This window comes from Passer montanus, unplaced genomic scaffold, assembly GCF_014805655.1.
Source record: "Passer montanus isolate IOZ18808 unplaced genomic scaffold, ASM1480565v1 scaffold106, whole genome shotgun sequence".
Lineage (NCBI taxonomy): Eukaryota > Metazoa > Chordata > Aves > Passeriformes > Passeridae > Passer > Passer montanus.
Window position 1 is genome coordinate 782,354 of NW_024357170.1, and position 18,458 is coordinate 800,811.

The window sequence follows — 18,458 nt, forward strand, 5'->3', positions numbered from 1 at the left end:
TTTTCCTGTCAGTTACTGAGTCATTAGATAATTAATAGGCTCAGCGTATTTTGAGTGTGCTTATGACAAGTGAAAGCTGCGACTGGGTGTGTTAAAACTTGGGCAAACTCTCTCACTGGTGTGACTGGGAGGTCTCATCTGTGTTTCTCAAGCTTCAGTAGCAGCTCAGATGCATTTTCCAGGAGGTCAGGTGCTTTTGGTGGCTGTGTTTTGTTCTCCTCTGCCTAAGACACCTGAGGCAGCTCCTGGTTCCCAGAACATTACCATTACTTTGTAGCACAGCAGTAGACTACATTATTTTGCTATTTTAGATCATCTTACTAAGTCTTTTCCTTCAGCAAGCTCCTTCTGCTCTCTATGCTCTCAAAGCTGACTCCACGTTGCATTATTTCCCTCCTTCCTTCTTATCTCTAGCACCCGTGTTATCTCTTCCTGAGCTCAAGAGTTTTGACCCTCCTCCTTCACCTCCCTTGATGGGTTGTACAGCGATAGAGCAGCCTGGGGTGCTGTGTGAAGACTGGTGAATGTTTCTTTGCAGAGGAATATGTGCAGTGGGAATCTCCCACATGGACATGCAGCTGAGGGAGCCAGCCTAAGCATGGCAGGACTAGCTGAGGGCTGAGGAAGTATAAAAAATTAGGTTTGTGGCAGGGCAGGCTTTGTGTTCAGTTTCACATCTCAAACTTCAAACTGAAGTCCAGTGTGTGGCTTCCTGGAAGAAATGGTGCTGTCCTGCACACTGAGCTCTGGATTTTGTGAGGAGAAAGCCTGGCTCTGAGCTGATTCAATGTGATAGAATGATAAGGAGTTGTAAGTGACCTTAAAGATCACCTGGTCCCAAACCCATCTGCTGTGGGCAGGGACACCTTCCACTATCCCAGGTTGCTCAGAGCCCCATCCAGTCTGGCCTGGAACACTGCCAGGAATGAGGCAGCCACAGTCTCTCTGGACAACCTGTTCCAGAGCCTCACCACCCTCACAAGACAGAATTCCTTCCTAATATCTAACATAAATTTCCCTCCTTCAGCTCCTTGTAAAGTGTACCTGAACTGTGTGACCAAGATTATTAAACCAAGCTGAGATAGCAGGAAAAGGCTCAGGGCAGCCTTGTTTTTTGGGTGGGTGTTAGAGCCAAACATGATACTCTTTCCTGCCTGAGCTGCAGTCCTTAAATACAGCTTTGGCATTTCTACACCATGGTGTGGCTGCACCAGCAAGGTTAAACCCAAACTAGGGACTACTTGGGAAACCCTTTGTTACAATGAGAAAAAGGGTGTCCTCGCCCTTGCTGTTCAAACATTATTGTGAAGGCCTTTCCTCTCACTGCCAGAAGCTCATGGCTGCAGCTGGGCCGGAGCAGCTCCATCCTCGCGTCACAGGGCAGGACTTTCTCTGCTGGGAGCATGTTCACAGCAGCCTGGGCGTGTGGGCTGCTCCATGGCCTGCAGCAGGGGAGCAGGATGGGGAGTGGGGCCAAGGGTGGCCGGGCAGCACCTGGCACCAGGCTGGTGGCAGGCAGAATGCTCCATCTCTCCCCACTTTTGGAGGAGGAGGAGGATCTCAGGGCTCCACTTGTGTGTAGCCTTGCTTCCTGGCTAGCTGAAGGGCTTGTCTGTGCTTGACAGTACTTGTTATTGCTCCTTTCTTGTTTGTTGGAGGAGGGGGGGAGGGAAGGGGAGGTACTTTCTATTTAAAACCAGAAGTGTTTGTCATCTCCGTCCAGGTGAATTAACCCACAGTGGGAGGAAGTACGACATTCACGTTGCCTTTTGTAATCTGGGAAAGCTGTGGATGGATTGTGCCCTCATGCTTTCACTACTGTCCTTTTCTTGCTCACCAGGCCACCTCCTTCACCCTTCTCCTCTCAGATTTTGTGCCTGTGACTGCAGCAGGACCAAGCATCTGTTTTTGTGCTGGCATGTGGCCAGCTGCTCCCTCCCACTGTTCCAGCTTGGAGGGGTTCTGTGCAGCCAGAATCACCTAAAAGCTGAGTGCATGGGAGCTGGAGTCTGGTGTTTCTAGGCCCTCTCTAGAGAAGAGCCTGAGTGGCTTTATCTCAACATTTTGTTTCACAGACAGAGGATATGAGGGAGTGATGGCCAGCTGATCATCTGATCCAGTAAGAGATGTGAAAGATCAGTAAGCCCCAAAAGGGGAAACAGTGAATTGTCTTTGAGAGTTTGTATATCCTGCCTAGTGGCAGAGGCTAGATGGGTCCTGTGTGCTGCTCTGTCACATTATTGGCCCTGCTGAAAATGCTAATTGCAAGTTTGCTTTGGGTAGCTGAGCTCCTGGGGGTCTCCTGGGCCCTCCTCTGATGGAGCAGACCTGCGTTGGGAGTTTAATGTGACTGTGCTCCACAGACACTCTCTTCTGGTAATTACTGGGCTCTTGTACATAGCTGCTCTGCATGCGAAGACTACGGGTGCTGTCAGTCTTGTTTTATTATTTCCCCTTCCATCTCCATGAAATCCTTATTGCAGACATATGTCTTCTACTATGGTGCTCCCAGCCTTCCACCAGGAGGTTAACAGTTTCCCTGGCAAGATGCATAAGTCCTCCTCTTGTGTCTCTGCAGAAGGTTTGCCTGCTCCTTCTCCTGCCTCCCTTCTCAAAGCTCCTCTCTTGCTCTCCCTGAGGGGTGCAAAACACCTAGCAGTAATATGATAAGACAAATCTCACTTGGCAGCTTCCAGTGTTGATGTGTTGTGCACCTCCCTCTACCGTGCCTCCCAGTATCATCATGGAACTGCTCCAAATGCAGCTTTAAACTTGTCCTCTCACCTGTCCAAATCCCTTGCAACAGAGCCATGGAGGTGGAAACTAGCATTTTGAGCTTAATAAGAGGAAATTCAGGGCTGTGTACATCTGTGAAACAGCACAGTGAGCAAGAGTTCTTCCCCTGACAAAGTGTGGGCTTGAGTACTTTACTGTTCAGATCTTTATGAGCCATCCTACCTTTGGTAATAGTAAACCTTCCTTAGCCAGCAGCTTATGTCTCCCTAAACAGTCTCTCTGCTCTTGGGGAGCCTGTTTTTGAAGACTGTCTGTGTTAGGTATGAGAAGTAGTACTTTTCTAGGTCTGGAGCTGAGTAGACTCATGTGGGGTAGCCAGGAGAGCAATGTAGTACAAGAGGGATCTGATGTGGAACCTTTGAAAAGACAGTTTAGCAGTATCCAGGAAGTTTAGTAGTAGCTGACAGCAGCTGGAAACTCCGTGGGAACGCCCTGAATGGACATACCTCTTTGAAACAAACTGGTTGTTAAAATTACAGCTATTACAACTAATCAGTGCTTGGGAGGGAAAATCCAAATTGCTGAAAAATCCTGGGTTTGGCCTGGTTTTGTAAGAAAGACTGTCTTTTCACTACAAACAAAAATTAAAGATTACATGAGAAAAAATACACAGGAAGTAGTTAGCTGATGGGTTAATTAGCTAACTCAATTATTTTCCTAATTTCTTTTGGAATTGAGGTTGTTCAGCCTGGAGAAGAGAAGGCTCCAGGGAGACTTCATTTCAGCCTTCCAGTACTTAAAAGGGGTGTCTAGAAATAGGGAGAACTACTTTTTACAAGGGCAGGTAGTCATAGGACAAGGGGAATATGTTTTAAACCAAAAGAGGAGAGATACAGATTTGATACTGGGAAGAAATCCTTTAATATGAGGGTGGAAGGCACTGGTACAGGTTGCCCAGAGAAGGTGTAGCTGCCCCAACCCTGGAAATGTTCTGGTCACATTTTGCTCAGGAGCTTTGAGCAGCCTTGGATAATGGAAGGTGCCCCTGCCAGCAGGGGGTTGTATCAGGGTGATCTTTAATGCACCTTCCAACCCAAACCATTCTGTGATGACAATACAATTCTGTAATGAAGGTGTATAAAATGCCTCAGTTCTAACTCCAGAGCATGCGCTCCTTCCCTTCAGAGAGGTGTTTTGTTTCACTTGACGTAAGGGAAAACAGAAGCTAAACCAGCTTTCAGGCGTGCCCTGGCTGTGGAGCTAACTGGGACAATTAGTTCAGATGTAATTGTGCTCTTACTGCTTTTACTTTCTGTGTGGGATCAGAGGTTGGTACTTGTGACTACAGAGCCACTGTAGCAAAAGGAAATCACGATAGAAGAAAAGAGAGGGAGCCACAACAGTTTGTCTCTTTCTCAGTTTTTTTCCAGGTAGGGATTGTGGGTTATGGTAGAAGACAGAGAGATAAAAGTGGTGAATCAGATTCTTCTGTCCTTTTCACAGACATACTCCAAATGTTTAGTGCTTTGTCATGTCTGAACTTCAAATGCAGTAGTGGATGGGAAATTCCACTGTGTCCTTTGGGAAACTGTCCAACAATCCTGAAATGGCTTTTTTTTTTTCCTTTCCCCCTCCCTAAAAGAGTAGACTAAATGATGACGTGGTTTCTCTTTCTAGTCTGTAGATTAGTCCACACATACCAGAGCTACTCCTCTCAACCCATGTGGTTTACAGCCTGCAAATATCTTGTGTCTTGTGTCATGTCCTAGTTACCTGTTAATCAAATTTCTATGTTCCTATGTTTTGTTAATTAATTTCTGTGATCATTTGCAATGAATTTCAGACCTACACAGAGATCTGCAAAGAGAACCATCAGCACCAAAGAACAGGCAAAAATCAGAGAGAACTTTTAAACTCAGCTAGGACAGGCCAGGAGTATTTATCCACCTTGCCCCATAAAATCAGTGGAGATTTTTGAAAATTTTCTTGTTCTCTGGATGCCTTCTGGTATCCCCTTTTGCATCTGAGATAACCAGCCATGGCCACCACTTTCCCTAAGTTGCCCTGTGGGCACTGCAGAGAGCTCAGCACCTCTGCTCTTTGACCAAAGTCACTTTCTGCATTTGCATGTGAAACTAAAAAGACACCAGTGGGGTTATTTTGGTGTTACTCTAATATTTCAAGCTGACATGTAGTGTTTGCCTATTCTCAGTCTTTGTATTTCTTTCCCAGCTCTTATCACCCACTAGATGTGCAGTGTTGATTTTGGTTTTGATCAGCTGCAGTAGAAGCAGTGAATTAGATCCATCGTATCATTATGAAGTAGTAACTGAAAAATGCATTTTTCTTCAGCAGGATGTGTCACTGATGGAGTCTGAAGAAACCAGTGAGGGAGCTACCACTCCCCCACGAGCCAGCAGCATCACTGGGGAAGCCTGGGATTCTTCAGCCGTGGAAGGAGAGCATCATGCCACTCACACAGCAGCCAAAATGAGCACCAGCTCATCTAACTCTGCAAAAGGACCAGAGCTCAGCACGCCCAAGGACTGCCTTGCTGCTCCAGGGAAAGCAGCAGAGATGCTGGGCAGGCCCTCTAACTCTATGCAAAAAGTGCCAGCAGGACTGGAACAAGCCCAAGGGGATACAGAGCCTCAAAAGGGACTCTCAGAACTGGAAGGGGAAATGCTTTTAGAGGAGGGTGGACTGGATTATTCGCTGAAACTTAGGCAATTGGAACTGGTTGACCTGGAAACCAACCAGGACCCTTCCTCTCACAGCAGATTCCAGGATGAGCCAGCCCCTGGCAGCCCCATCCTGCAGGCTGTGAAGCTCAGCACTGAGTTTCCTCAGTGCCAGGCAGAACTGGCTTTTCATGGTTCAGACCCTCAGGCCCAGGAAACTAAATCCCCTTTGGCTGATGCCATTTCCTCTCAGAGAGAGACACCTAAGTGCTTTTTGGTGTGTAAAACTGTTTCAGAAGGACATTATAAGGCTGAACCCTTTCTGGATAACATCTGCAAGGATTCTTTGCAGGAGGTTGATGCTGGTGCAGAGCAGGAGCAAAGCACCAAAAAGTTGGCACCAGCACCTGATGAGCAGCCTACCTCAGAGGGAGCAGTAGAACCTTACACTAAAGCTAAACCTTACACTTCCAAAGATGTTCAGGAAAGCTTAAGAGCACCCCAGGGTTTGGAAAAGAATACAGAATCTTCCTCTTTCCATCAGTTGTCTTCCAGCTTGACATGTGACAGCAAAATGAGTTCACTACAAGCAGAAGGAAACAACTCACCTGGTGAAACAGGGAATACCAGCATGGTCAAAGACCAGGGAATGGTTCCAAAAGAGACCTCATCTGCTTCTAAATGCCTTCATCTAGAAGATGATAGCAGAAAAACTGAGGGCAGACCTTCAGCAGAGAGTGCTTTCCAAGGAAAGAGTGCTTCTAAAAGGACAGAGGAAGTGGCGTGGCATAAGGAGCCAGCTTGGGAGGAGGCAGTGTCTGAACTTCAGCAAGAAGAGGAAGAGGAAGAGTGCAAAGAGCAGAATCTGCCAGAAGAAGGCAAACCTTTGGAGCTCAAAGATCAGAAAAGCAAGGAACAAAATGAGCGGGAGCAACTGCAGAGGGAAGAGCTCAGACTGGGGGAAGAGCTGAAACTAGAGGTTCTATCATCAGCTTTTGGGTCAGAGATACCTTCTGTTTCCAGGCATAATGTGGATGTGTGTGGTTTGGAGAATGCTTCCTTGTCTGAGCAAACAGGATCAGTATTTCCTCCTGGGGAACTTGTCTCTGTGGATCAGCATCCTGGTGAGGACGTGCTGCTGAAAGCTCATGTCACAGAAGCAGGTTCTGGATGTCAGTCACCTGCTGTCGGTCCTCTGTCCTCAAATAACCACAACCCAGGGCGGGAAACTCCACACATGTGCCATGTCTCTGACCAAGCAGAAGACCTGGAGGATTCTGGCCGCTTTTCCATCGGTGGTCAGGATATTGGAGAAACTCACTGGGATGATAAGACACGATTGAGCAGAGAGAATGAGCACAGTGATGGTCATGGAAAAGCTGTCCAGAGGTTTGATAAAAGTGATGCATCACTCTGTGGAGGGGTGACAGCACCTTTTAGTGCAGAGAACCCAGAGTCTCTTGTTCCAGCACACCCCTCCTCTGGTACCAGTAACTTGGAGCCACCTGATCCCATAGATCTTAATCCTATAACAGGAAAAGCTGAGCTTTGGGACTTCATTCCAGCTTCCCCCTCAGAGATCACCTCAGTGGTGTCAGCATCTGTTCCAGAGCAGGAGGGTGCCAGAATACCCTCTGTGACCCCCGAGCACTGTCCTGGCACCAGCCTGAACGAGCTGCCAGACTCTGCAGGGAAGCCACCCAACCAAGCTGCTCCTGCACAAGGGTGGGACCCAACACCAGCAGAAACCGCTGTTGTAAGGACAGGTGCAAGGGAGGCCAAGGCTTCCCATGAACTCCTTACTTCTGAAGAAGGCTTTAATGAGGACCTTAGTGATCCATCTTCTTTCTCTGTCATGTACACAAGCTCCCTTCCTCTACAAGGAAACTTTCCTGGGGATAGGACGTCTGTGGCTAGTATTGCAGGACCTCTGGAAGTATCCCAAACACCAGGAAGGACTTCCACTCCTCTGAGCCACCCAGAGACAATTCATCAAATCTCTCCCCAAAAAAGTGCCATTATACATGGAAAAGAAATGGCAGCAGATATGGATCATAAAGCACAAGTGCCTTTATTTGATAAGCCTGATTGCAGTTTATACCAAAAAGAGCCTGGATCCAGAATTTCCAGTGTCCTGAGCACCCTAACTTGGCCATCTGAAGATGATACGGTCCTTGCTGTGAACCAGCAAGGACAACCTCTGTCCCCTGTGTCCCACTCAAGCCTACCTCTGGTGTCTGAGCCTGATGCCAAACAGCTTCCTCACCCTCCTTCCCATGTCCAAAGGCCCAGTCAAGCTCAGGCCCCTGCACTCCATGCAAATCACCTTGTTCCACCTCCAGCCCCTGAAGGTGACCAGCTGCTGGCTCCTGAACCGCACTCCAGGCCCCCCCTCAGATGTGGGATGGATGATGGTAAGCTGGGAGCCATTCACCCTGCTCCAAGCCGTCCTCTCCGGACTGCTACCTCTGCAATTGATGCCAACTCTGTAGCCTCTGCTTCTGATGGAGAAAGTCTAGCAGAGAGAGACGACCTTGTTCCAGTGAGTGGAGAGTGGGATCTTGGTGACTCAGGTCCCCATGATACAGAGACTTCTGATGACTCAGGGGTCAGTTTGCTGACCAAAAGTTTTTTGGCTCTTGGAAACGAAATGTTGGTTGGCTGCTCTGACACCAGCCCTGAAACAGCAGATCACCACATGGATATAGAGAGTGGAAAATCCTCACCTGACCACCCTTCTTGGCCCTCGTTGGAAGGCCTGATAACATCCCCAGACTCCAAAAGCAGAGACTCTGCACTTCCAATGCTTGCATTCACCAATCCTATCCACTTCCTCCGTCTCAGCCCTCCATTGCCGCTGACCACCAGAACAACCTGCCGGGACAAGGAGCTGCGATGGGAGCAGCCCGCAGGTAGCTTCGGTGGGGACACAAAGAGCATCCAGGCTCCACTGGCAGTCACAGAGAAAACAGAAGGTGAGAGGAGGGTCAGGCAAAGGCTGGAAGGAGGAGAACACCAGCCAAAGGAAGAAAAGGCCAAACATGCACCCTTGGAAAAATCATCAAGTTGGCCAGACAAAAAAACTGTTGGGGTAGCTGTGCAGGACCCAGCAGCCAATCAAGAAAACCCAATTAAAAGCCGAGTAAAAACCAAGGACTGGCACCGTCAGGGCCTGAAGAGGATGTCAGTACCACCAGACATCTTGCAGCGTGAGTCCTCTCTTCCATTTCCCTTCCTCCATTCCCCCTCCAACTTAGAACAGTTATCAAGATGTAGGATTAAATTAAATAAACAATGTGATGGAGAAGCATGAGAGCTGAGAGCTTAGCATGGCTCTTGTGCCTTTCTGGTGATATTCCTTGCTCCAACCCTACAGCCCTCTCCTATCCTGCCCCTAGCTTCCCTTTCCAGCTGTGCCCTCCTTCCTCTCTGCTGCCCTGTGTATCCTGCTTGTTCCCTTGAGTGATGCATCCTTGAGGGATGCACTCTGGGGCTCAGTCTTCCCATTCCACACTAATACCTGCTACAATAAACTTATTTCATGGATCTCTGAGGCAGTAAAGAAGAGCCACACACATATCCTCAGTAGCCCATATCTCTATCAGTTGTTTATTTGCTGCCTCCCCTTATTTTGCAACTGGCACTTTTAGGCTCCCACTTGGCCTTCTAAAAAAGATGATTTTCCTGTGAGCGCAGGATTTGAGAGTACAGATAAGAATGGAAATTTGTCAAACCCAAGGTCCCAGCTTGCACAGAAGTCAAATCACTGATGTCACAAGGGGAAAACATGCATCTTCTGTAATGCAGCTCATTCAGCAGAACTTGCTATCAGGATGTATGTCTGTTCCTTACTATATCTTACGTGAACTTTAAGTAATTGCTTCTTTTTAGCTCTTACTTTAGTCTATTTTTGAAGCTCTGAAACATGCTGTATTTTTGGCACAGAGGAAAAGGAGGGGGATATGGAAGGGTGTAAAAGGTTAGGCAGAACTTGAATCTCAAGATTTGTGAATATGTTTGGCCTGTAATTTCTTGATTCCAAATTTTAAAATATTCAAGGCAATAGTACTGTCTTTCCACTTAACCATAACTGCAGCTCAGTCTCTGGGCTTTCTTCCTTTTTCTGCTTCCAGTTATTTCAGATTTAGAATTTCTTTACACCTTATTTGATTAAATCCCTCACAGATCAAAAGGACTTCTCCAATTTTACACTTCAGCTCCACTGATCTCCTCATGCCTGGCCCTAGTAGCTCAAAGTGTAAGGACAGCACCAAACAGGGCACACAGGCAATGTCTTTGCTTGCATAACTGGAGCTCCTAGAGTTACTGTCGCTGCCTAAAATGTCAGCCTTTTTCTTTGTGTGAAAAGTAAATGTGGCTAACAGATGTGAAGTGTAAGTAATGTCAAGGATTATTAAAACTAGAATGTTTCTGACCCAGAAATAAATGTCACGAGGGCACCTGTACTCCAACTCAAGACTGCCACTTAGGTGGGGTATAGGTAAGTGATATGTGTGTGTCATTTGGATCGTAGATTAAGTCTAAAAATTGACTGATGTGTTTACTTTCCAACTGTCTTCTGTGCAGAGGTTTCTTCTGTTCCTTCAGAGGAAGAAGCTCACAAGGCACACAGGGAACCACCAGTCAGCTCAGAAACAGTTATAATGCGGTGAGTCTCTCAAAGACCCTTAGAATTTGCCCCAATCCCTGTGCAGCACAGACACCTCCATTGTTTCTGAGTTACCAAAGATGATGATAAGGAATGGAAAACTTTAATTAAATGCCATAGGCCTGTGTTTCAGTCTGTGCTCTCTTGAAGAGAACCCTACTGCAACAGAGGTATTTCTGTGCCTTCAGGACAGCCTTTCCATTAAGCCAAAGTTTTCCCTTTGTGTCAAGTAAAGCTTGTGGAGCTTGAGTTTGTTGGAAAAGGTCCCTGTTGTGACAGAGCAGTCTCTGAGGTTTGGATAAGCCATCTGGTGCTGTGCCCTTCGTTCATTCTGTGTTTTGAAATCCTTATTCCCTGGCAGAGAGAAAAAGTCTGCAGACACAACAGAGAACTTCAAGCGCCGGCACTCCAAGCTGATCAACTCCTGTAAGTGCCTCCTGCCTGGGGTGCTGTGGCAGTCCCTTCTCCGCCTTGCAGTGAGCACAAAGGAGAGGGACTCCTGCCACGTGGTGGTTGTGAGGATGTAGTGTTAGAGAGCAGGGAAAGCAGCTGAAATCCTGCAGTACACTCGGGCAGCTGGGGAGCTTTGCCTGAATTTGGCTGTCCCAGTCTGGGGCAGAGTTTTCTTCAGGTTGAAGCAGAGGGTGAGTTGCTACAACAAAAAAGATAAATTTATGTGTCTTTCTCCACAGCAAGAGTGCTGTATCAGGAGTACAGTGATGTGGCTCTGAACAAGGCCATCCAAAGCCAGAAGAGGGTGGATTATCCAGAGGATATAGAGTCAAGTTTCCCAAGTTCCCCGAGGCTACGGAGGAAAGTGCTGTCTCCCCAGGACTCATATTTGCAACGTCTGTCAGTCTCATCTAATGCATCCCTCTGGCAGGACATCCCCATGGTACGGGGCAGCAGAATGCTGCTTAACATGTCCCGTGAGGAACAGAGGCTGCAGGAGGTAAGGGATAGATGTGACAAGTAAATGGGTGGTCTTGTAGTCAAGAAAGAGTCTCTGGAAGAGGGGTTAAAGCAGAGGGCAGAATCTGTGATGTGGGAATGCAGGTGGTTGAGGCAGAGGTCACTTCTACTGCTGGAAGCAGCATGGGGTGTGAAGTAGAGCAATGGTGAAGTGCTGAATTTTAGAGAAAAGCAGCACTGAAGGACACACTCTGTGCTGTATAAATAAATCCAAGAAAAAGGGAGTTATTGTGGAAAAGTGGGAACAAGATACGGAATTTTGAGTATGCTCAGTGCAAAAGGGTGTGTAAAAGTAGAAGACTTGCAGCATTCTCCCATACATAAGCTTGTGAGAAATGCTAATAAAACCACAGTCAATTCTATTTTCTGTGGTAGAATATGAGTTTAGCAAATTGACCTGTGTGAGTTTAGCAAATTGACTTGTGTGAGCTGCAGGGCTGAGAGTAGACTGATGTATGGATTCAGCACAATGGTACAGAGAAACTGGGTAAAGAAAATAAGAGGATCTGATAGGTGGATAGGAGGACTCAGAGAAAGAGGTGAAAACAACAGCATGGGAAGCCTAATGAAGGAGAAAAGGTGTGTGGTATGGATGCTGGACTTTATGGGAGCTTGTGAAAGTGGTGTTGAGGGGAAATAAAAAGTAAAATGAGAGCAAGTAACTATTTTTAAGTCATACCACAAGTCTGTTTTTTAAAGAAAGTCTATAATAGCATGCTTGCCCTTCCTTTCTAAAGCCTCTCTTCTGTAATTACACACTCCTTGCAAGATGTGCTGGGAGGTTTTCCTGCTTTGCCCTGTCTCCTCTCTGTAAGATTCCTCACAGACTTGTGCAGTGTACTGATGCTGTGCTCCCTTGTTTTCTCTCCCAAGGCCAAGTTTGAGCTGATAATATCTGAGGCTTCCTACCTGCGCAGTTTGAACGTGGCAGTGGATCACTTCCAGCGCTCGGCAGAGCTCCAGGCGATGCTCACCAACCAGGAGCGCCAGTGGCTCTTCTCGCGCCTCTCTGATGTGCGCGATGTCAGTGCCAGGTGAGACGTGGCCCTTTGCTTCCAGGTCTAACAGGCACATGGTGCTTCCATCAGGAATGTTTCTTACTCCTCTTCTGCGTGTTCACCGTTCAAGGCAGATACAGCACCTAGTGGTAACACACCAACACTGCCTGGAAAGGAATATTCACCTTTTTGGGTGACAGGGCAGTGTGAATTCTGGTGTTAAATCCCAGATATTATGGTTCAGTTGTGCACAGAGCTCGCTGCAGGGGATCAGAATGGTAATGTAGCCTTTTGCTACTGTTTTCAACTACAATTAAACTTGACTAACTAGACCTCAATCCAAACAGTTCCTGCCAAATACAAGACAAAAGGGGCAGCTGCATGAGCCCTGCTGAAAAGCGGGGGGAAAATAAAGGGAAAACAGTAAGTTACAACCATCACTTGACAGAAACTAATGTGAATCAATAGAGCGTAATTCATGAAATGTGAACATGACTCCACATGCAAGGAATCCTGTCTGTTGTAGGATTCTGTTCTGCTTTTCCTCCTGCAAGGCTTGACTACATAAATGACTAAGCTGGTAAGGTTTGCTGCTACCTTTTCCATTTCTACCAGCAAGATTATTCTGGTGAGGTCTTAGTTTTCAGCTGTTTCCTGACCATGCCTGTAGAAGCATGACGTCTCAAGAACAGAGGTCTTCCGCCTCTGCTTTTTCCTTGCTGATACCAAGCCCTATATTGTCATTATCCAGAAATTACACTCTCTCTAGAACTAAAGAGCTGACTTGTGCTTGTCTGTGGGCTGTCAGGGTTTTAGAAGACTAAATGACACTGATGTTTCCCTCTCCTTTTTTGGCACCACATCCGTGTGCTGCAGTTTCCTCTTTGACTTGGAGGAGAAATTTGAAGAGGACATGTTCACCTTCCATGTGTGTGATGTGGCTCTGAAACATGCCCCCGACTTCCGCCGGGTGTATCTGCCATATGTGACAAACCAGACCTATCAGGATCAAACCTTCCAGAGGTTACTGTAAGTTTTTCTCATTTGCTGCATGCTTCTCCCCCTTACTTCCATGAATATTGACTCTTTCAAACAATAGGGAATACTGCAGGAATGGGCTGTTGAGCAGTGCTCTTGCTACACCCCCCAGAAGAACCTTCCTCAGTTCAATGGCATTTGTGACAGCAGGACAGAGCTCCTGCAGGTTTCTGTCCCATAGCTTTGGAGAGGAAAATAATATGTAATGTCTGATCTTGTTGCAAGCTGTTCTCTGTCTGCCCTCTACTGAAGAGAGCAAAAATGACCATCCTGGGCAATGGTTTTCAGTCTTGGTCACTGAGAGCCAGAGTGCAAATCACCACTGTCCCCGTGAAAGGAGCACTGCTGATAGAGGGAGTTGTAATGTAGATGTTACTTCTGGCTTTTACTCCAGAGAGCTGTGGAAAGAGGAGAGAGATAATAACAGCCATACTGCCATCCTGTAGCTGTTAGAAACCCATAGTTGCTCTTCAGCAGCAGAGTGGTGCAGTTTCTTGACACCTCTTGCCCCAGGGACAAAACCTGACTGTTGGGAGTACTCCAGCATTCCCTGAAATCTGATACTAGGAAGGTTATTTATTTACTCTGATGCCTGGATGTCTTTTTTTTTCTTTGCCACTCCCACAGAAATGGAAATGCAGGGTTCCAGCAAGTCCTGGAGAGACTGGAAAGTGATCCAGTGTGCCAGCGCCTCTCACTTAAATCCTTCCTCATCCTCCCTTTCCAGCGCATCACTCGACTCAAACTCCTCCTACAGGTAACTGTGGTGATTCTCTGCCTTCCCTCAAGTTTCCCTCAAGCTGTGTCTGGATGTTGGAACCCAGAACATGCCTCTGGATGCCTTGGATGGCTCAAAGCCCTGGCAGGGGGGTCGGAGCCCATGCAGCCAAAGACCCCTGTGGCTTTGAGTTTGACCCGTGGAACAAATTACCACCTCTGTATGAAGAATTAAAGGTCACAAAAGTTTAGATAGCATAACAGTAGTTATCACAGGGTGAAAGGTAGAATTTTGAAGAATTTTACTACAGGGTTCTAGGGCACAAGATGGAGGGATTTGGGTATTGTCCTGTCCTTCTTCCTTCTTCTTCCTAGCCTCCATTTTGTTGGTGATGGTGGCACTTTGGGATTGAGTTAGACTAGAAAGTCACTCTCTAACATAGGTGATAGGTATTGGGACACAACTGTAAATATCAAATACATAGTTTGTAGTATAAAAGACAACACCAGCCCCATGGGCGGGGAGTGTGCCTCAGACTGACCTGCAGAACAGATCTCAGCAGGCCAGACAGAAAATGTTTTAGATAAAATATAATAAACAACAACATTGAGAATGTGAGCCGAAGACTCCTGATAAGTTCTTTGACAGCTGGGTTGGGGAAAAGAGACTTTCAACACACCTTGGGATCATTTCAACCAGAGGGAACCCAAGATCTGGAAGCAGCTGAGAGAGCTGGGAAAGGGGCTCAGCCTGGAGAAAAGAAGGCTCAGTGGGGGACCTTGTGGCTCTGCACAACTTCCTGACAGGAGGGTGCAGTGGGCAGGTCAGGCTCTGCTCCCAGGGAACAAGCAACAGGACAAGAGGAAATGGCCTCAAGCTGTATTAGAGAAGGTTCAGGTTGGACATCAGGAGGGATTTCTTCCCAAAACGAGTTGGGAGGTATTGGATTGGGGGCTGCCCAGGGACAGGATGCAGTCCCCATCCCTGGAGGTGTTCAGGAAATTATGGATGTGCCACTGCGTGAGGCATTGTTGTTTATGAATCATTTAGGGCTTTGTTGTGACACTACTTTAATTGTACCCCAATAAAGGATTTATGGAGTCTTCTCAGAACATGCTGATTTACATTTTATTGAACTTTCTGGCTTCCTGCTAGGAAAACAAAGCAAGGGTTCCTTGGCTGCCCTCTGGAAGACAGTCTGTGTCTATGCTTTGCCTGCAAATTTGACTAATAAAGAGCCATCCAGACAGGGAACCAGCCAGTCCCTAAAGAATTAATTTTGAGCTCTTTCTATGAAATTCTTCTTTTTGATTATTTGAGCTTCTTTTTAACAGGAGAAAAGGAGAGTTCTATTCTGTTCATACATCCACTTGTGGTTTAGCTAATGGTTGCTTCCTATGCCATATAACTACTACGTGATAATTAATACAATTTAGATTTAAAGGAATACACTGGTCAGTATGACTTAACAGTGACATTCTGACTCTCAGTTTTTAGGCTTTCTTGTCTCCACATGTCATCAGCTACTTCTGCTTTATTATTTATTGTCCTCTTCAGTGGTGGTAATGTCCACCTTTCTCTGTTTGCATTGTGAAAATCATCTTTTCTCACACAGAACATCCTGAAAAGAACTCGGCCCGGGTCTGAGGAGGAAGTGCAAGCAACGCAGGCCTATGATGCACTTGAAAAGGTAAAGGTGCCTATCCTTTGTGCAGTCTTACCTTTGTCTCTAATCATCAACTCCCACCCTTGTCCCTGCAAGAAAATCTTGCTTTAAAAAACCCCACAGCTTTACTCTGTTGCATCCCTTCCTCTTATCCTGTTTATTATAGAGGCAAGGTTTAATGTTTTCTGGGACAACTGGTTATCTAAAATTTGTACAGCTTCATAAGGTGGATTGTTCTGTCTAGTGATGATTTGACCTTCCAAAGGAGAGCCACCAGGATGGTGAAGGGCCTGGAGGTGAAGACAAAAATGTTGTAGTGTGCTTTTATCCTTTGTAATACTTTGTAATAGTTTTGGTTTTGTATCCCCTTATTTTCCCTAAATGGTGTACCCCTTTTTGTACCCCCTTCCTCTACCTGTGTAATCATTCCCCTGTGTTGAGAACATCCCCAAATCCTCACCCTGGCTCTCTGTCAGTCACTCAGCATCCCATCCCCTCTATCTAGAAATTTCAGTCCAAGTTGTCAAGTGATTAGTCTGAGGCCAGGGGTCAGCCCTCCAAGTATTATTTTATACACTATCCCAAATGTCCATCCCTAAGGTTGCATCCCTGGAGGGTCTTTATTGGTCAGCAAATGTATCTACCTTCGGTTTCTTCCCCCCATTTAAATGTAACCTTGAGATTCCTTTTGTTTTACTCTGAGCAAGGCGCACATTGAGGTGTGGGGCTCCCTGGGGAGCTCCAAATAAACCTTGGACTGGGCCCCTGCCTTTTACCCTCTGCCAATGTCTCCAGTGTCTCTTCTGCTGCAAAGGCGACTAGCCTTGACCTTCCAAAGGAGAGCCACTAGGATGGTGAAGGGCCTGGAGGTGAAGACAAAAGGAGTGGCTGATGTCACTTGGTCTGTTCAGCTGGGGAAGAGGAGACTGAGGCCAGAGCTCACAGCAGGTCTGCAGCTTCCTCACGAAGAGGAGGGGCAGGCCCTGATCTCTGGTCTGTGTGACCAAGGACAGGACCCAGGGAACAGCTGGAGCTGTGTCAGGGGAAGTTTAGGTTGGATATCAGGAAAAGAGTCTTCCCCCACAGAGTCATGGGGCACTGAACAGGCTCCCCAGGGAATGGTCACAGCCCCAAAGCTGCCAGAACTCCAGGAGCGTTTGGACAATGCTCTCAGGCACAGGGTGGGATTGTTGGGGTGGCTGTGCAGGGCCAGGAGTTGGACTCAGTGATCCTTGTGCGTCCCTTCTAACTCAGAGTATTCTCTGATTGTAATATATACTTTTTTTGCAGGAGAATGACTAAGAAATTGTCACTTACGCTGACACCTGAGGGGGTCCTGGGAGTAGTACTGATCCCACCACGCAGTTCTGCTCCCACCTCACTGCTTATCTATTTTCCTCTGCAGCTCATCAAGGATTGCAATGAGAATGTCCAGCGCATGAAGAGCACTGAAGAGCTGATCTACCTCAGCCAGAAGATTGAATTCGAGTGTAAGGTGAGCTCGTCCATTCCCTGGGCCTTGCTCTAGCCTAATGTATTTTCTGTCTTTCCTCACAAAGCCACTTTTTGTTTTCCTCTCAGATGTACACAGAGCTGTTGAACCAGAACATCATCCACAGGCCAGCTCTTCATCAGTGCTTCCCTTGCCCAATCATTCATGTCAGCCTTCTCATGAAGGTGTCTGCCATGACTTACACTTCTCCAGCTAGAGAACTGAAAGCACAATTCCTCAAGAGAAAGGCAAAAATGCAAATCCAAAACTCACAGGGACCCTTTTTCTTGTGCATAAATATTGATTTTTGTCTTGCAGATATTCCCACTTATCTCACAGTCGAGGCGACTTGTGAAGTGTGGTGAGTTGACAGCACTGGACTTCAACAACTTGAGTCCAAAATGGAAAGTCACGACCCGGCCCATCTACCTACATCTTTTCAATGACTGTCTGCTCCTGTCTCGGCCCAAGGAGTGAGTGCTTCAACACAATTCTTGCTGCCCCTTCTAAAATACCTGTCTCTTTCGGGGTCTGTGCTTTGGTGACAGAGTCCTTTCCCTCTGCCTGCCAGCAAGTGGCAGTCAAGTCACTCTCCTGTCGCAACCTGATGTGAGTATCATGCAAGTATGTGGAAATTGATAGTCCCAGCGCTTAATTACATATTGTAATACAAAAACATATCTTGTGGTCCCTAGCACAACACTTCTATTCTGCCTTTGCAGTCTCTATAATGTGAAACACTTGAACAAGTGTTCCATTTATTCTAGTTTTACTTGGTAAATAATTTCTTCTTAAAGCATCATATGAGGACTGGTGAATGTGCAAATCACTGGTTTGTCAAGAGAGTTGTTGGTTACTTGTGTTGGGTTTGTTTTTAAGCTGTAAGCTACCAAACAAAATTCTGACAGGACAGAGCTTAGTACTTCTACCGTTTTCATTAAATCCCTTCTCTCTCTTTGGTCTTCTGAGAATTCTAACAAGAGCACTGCTTAGGATGTCTGAAGCAGAGGAAGACTCATTAAAAGCTTTTTGCTTTCCTGCAGACTATGTATAACCCTCATCACCTTAAAACTCTCACCTTCTTTTGTTCCTCCGGTTGACCTGCAGGGGTGGACGTTTTGTTGTGTTTGACCATGCTGCTTTCTCTTACGTGCGTGGGGAGAAGTGTGAGATGAAACTCCACGGGGCAAACAAGAATCTGTTCCGTCTCTTTCTGCTTCAGAATAACCAGGGAAAAAGAGTGGAGTTCTTGTTTCGGACAGAGACACAGTAAGAGCTCAAGTTTACCTTTAGTATATCCCGTTACCATGGCCAGACACTACCTAGTAGCCTGATGGTTGTCGCTCATCTACTCAAATGCTGAAATACCAAATGCAGCTGCTAAGCAGAAGTCTTGAAAAGCATCCTCTTGCTATAACTATTTCCTTGTGAAACACCTTCCTCCTCTCTCATCATAGCTGCTCATACAATACTACCACATTATGTCAT

General features: G+C 46.6%; 1 protein-coding gene across 7 annotated transcripts in view; it reads left to right on the forward strand.

The window, feature by feature from the left end:
• Positions 1 to 18,458, forward strand: part of ARHGEF5 (Rho guanine nucleotide exchange factor 5) — a 34,306-nt gene that overhangs the window by 13,646 nt on the left and 2,202 nt on the right. For 3 of the 7 annotated variants that reach the window (XM_039720035.1, XM_039720043.1, XM_039720081.1), the window contains exons 2-12: positions 5,089 to 8,626; positions 10,005 to 10,086; positions 10,448 to 10,512; positions 10,779 to 11,038; positions 11,932 to 12,092; positions 12,933 to 13,085; positions 13,722 to 13,851; positions 15,428 to 15,502; positions 16,884 to 16,973; positions 17,289 to 17,443; positions 18,078 to 18,239. In XM_039720035.1, coding sequence (XP_039575969.1) covers positions 5,104 to 8,626; positions 10,005 to 10,086; positions 10,448 to 10,512; positions 10,779 to 11,038; positions 11,932 to 12,092; positions 12,933 to 13,085; positions 13,722 to 13,851; positions 15,428 to 15,502; positions 16,884 to 16,973; positions 17,289 to 17,443; positions 18,078 to 18,239 — 4,856 coding nt within the window. In that variant the 5' untranslated portion in view covers positions 5,089 to 5,103. Of the gene's footprint in view, positions 1 to 5,088; positions 8,627 to 10,004; positions 10,087 to 10,447; positions 10,513 to 10,778; positions 11,039 to 11,931; positions 12,093 to 12,932; positions 13,086 to 13,721; positions 13,852 to 15,427; positions 15,503 to 16,883; positions 16,974 to 17,288; positions 17,444 to 18,077; positions 18,240 to 18,458 lie in introns of those variants that run through there. The other 4 variants (XM_039720053.1, XM_039720063.1, XM_039720090.1 and 1 more) reach the window with 2 other exon arrangements.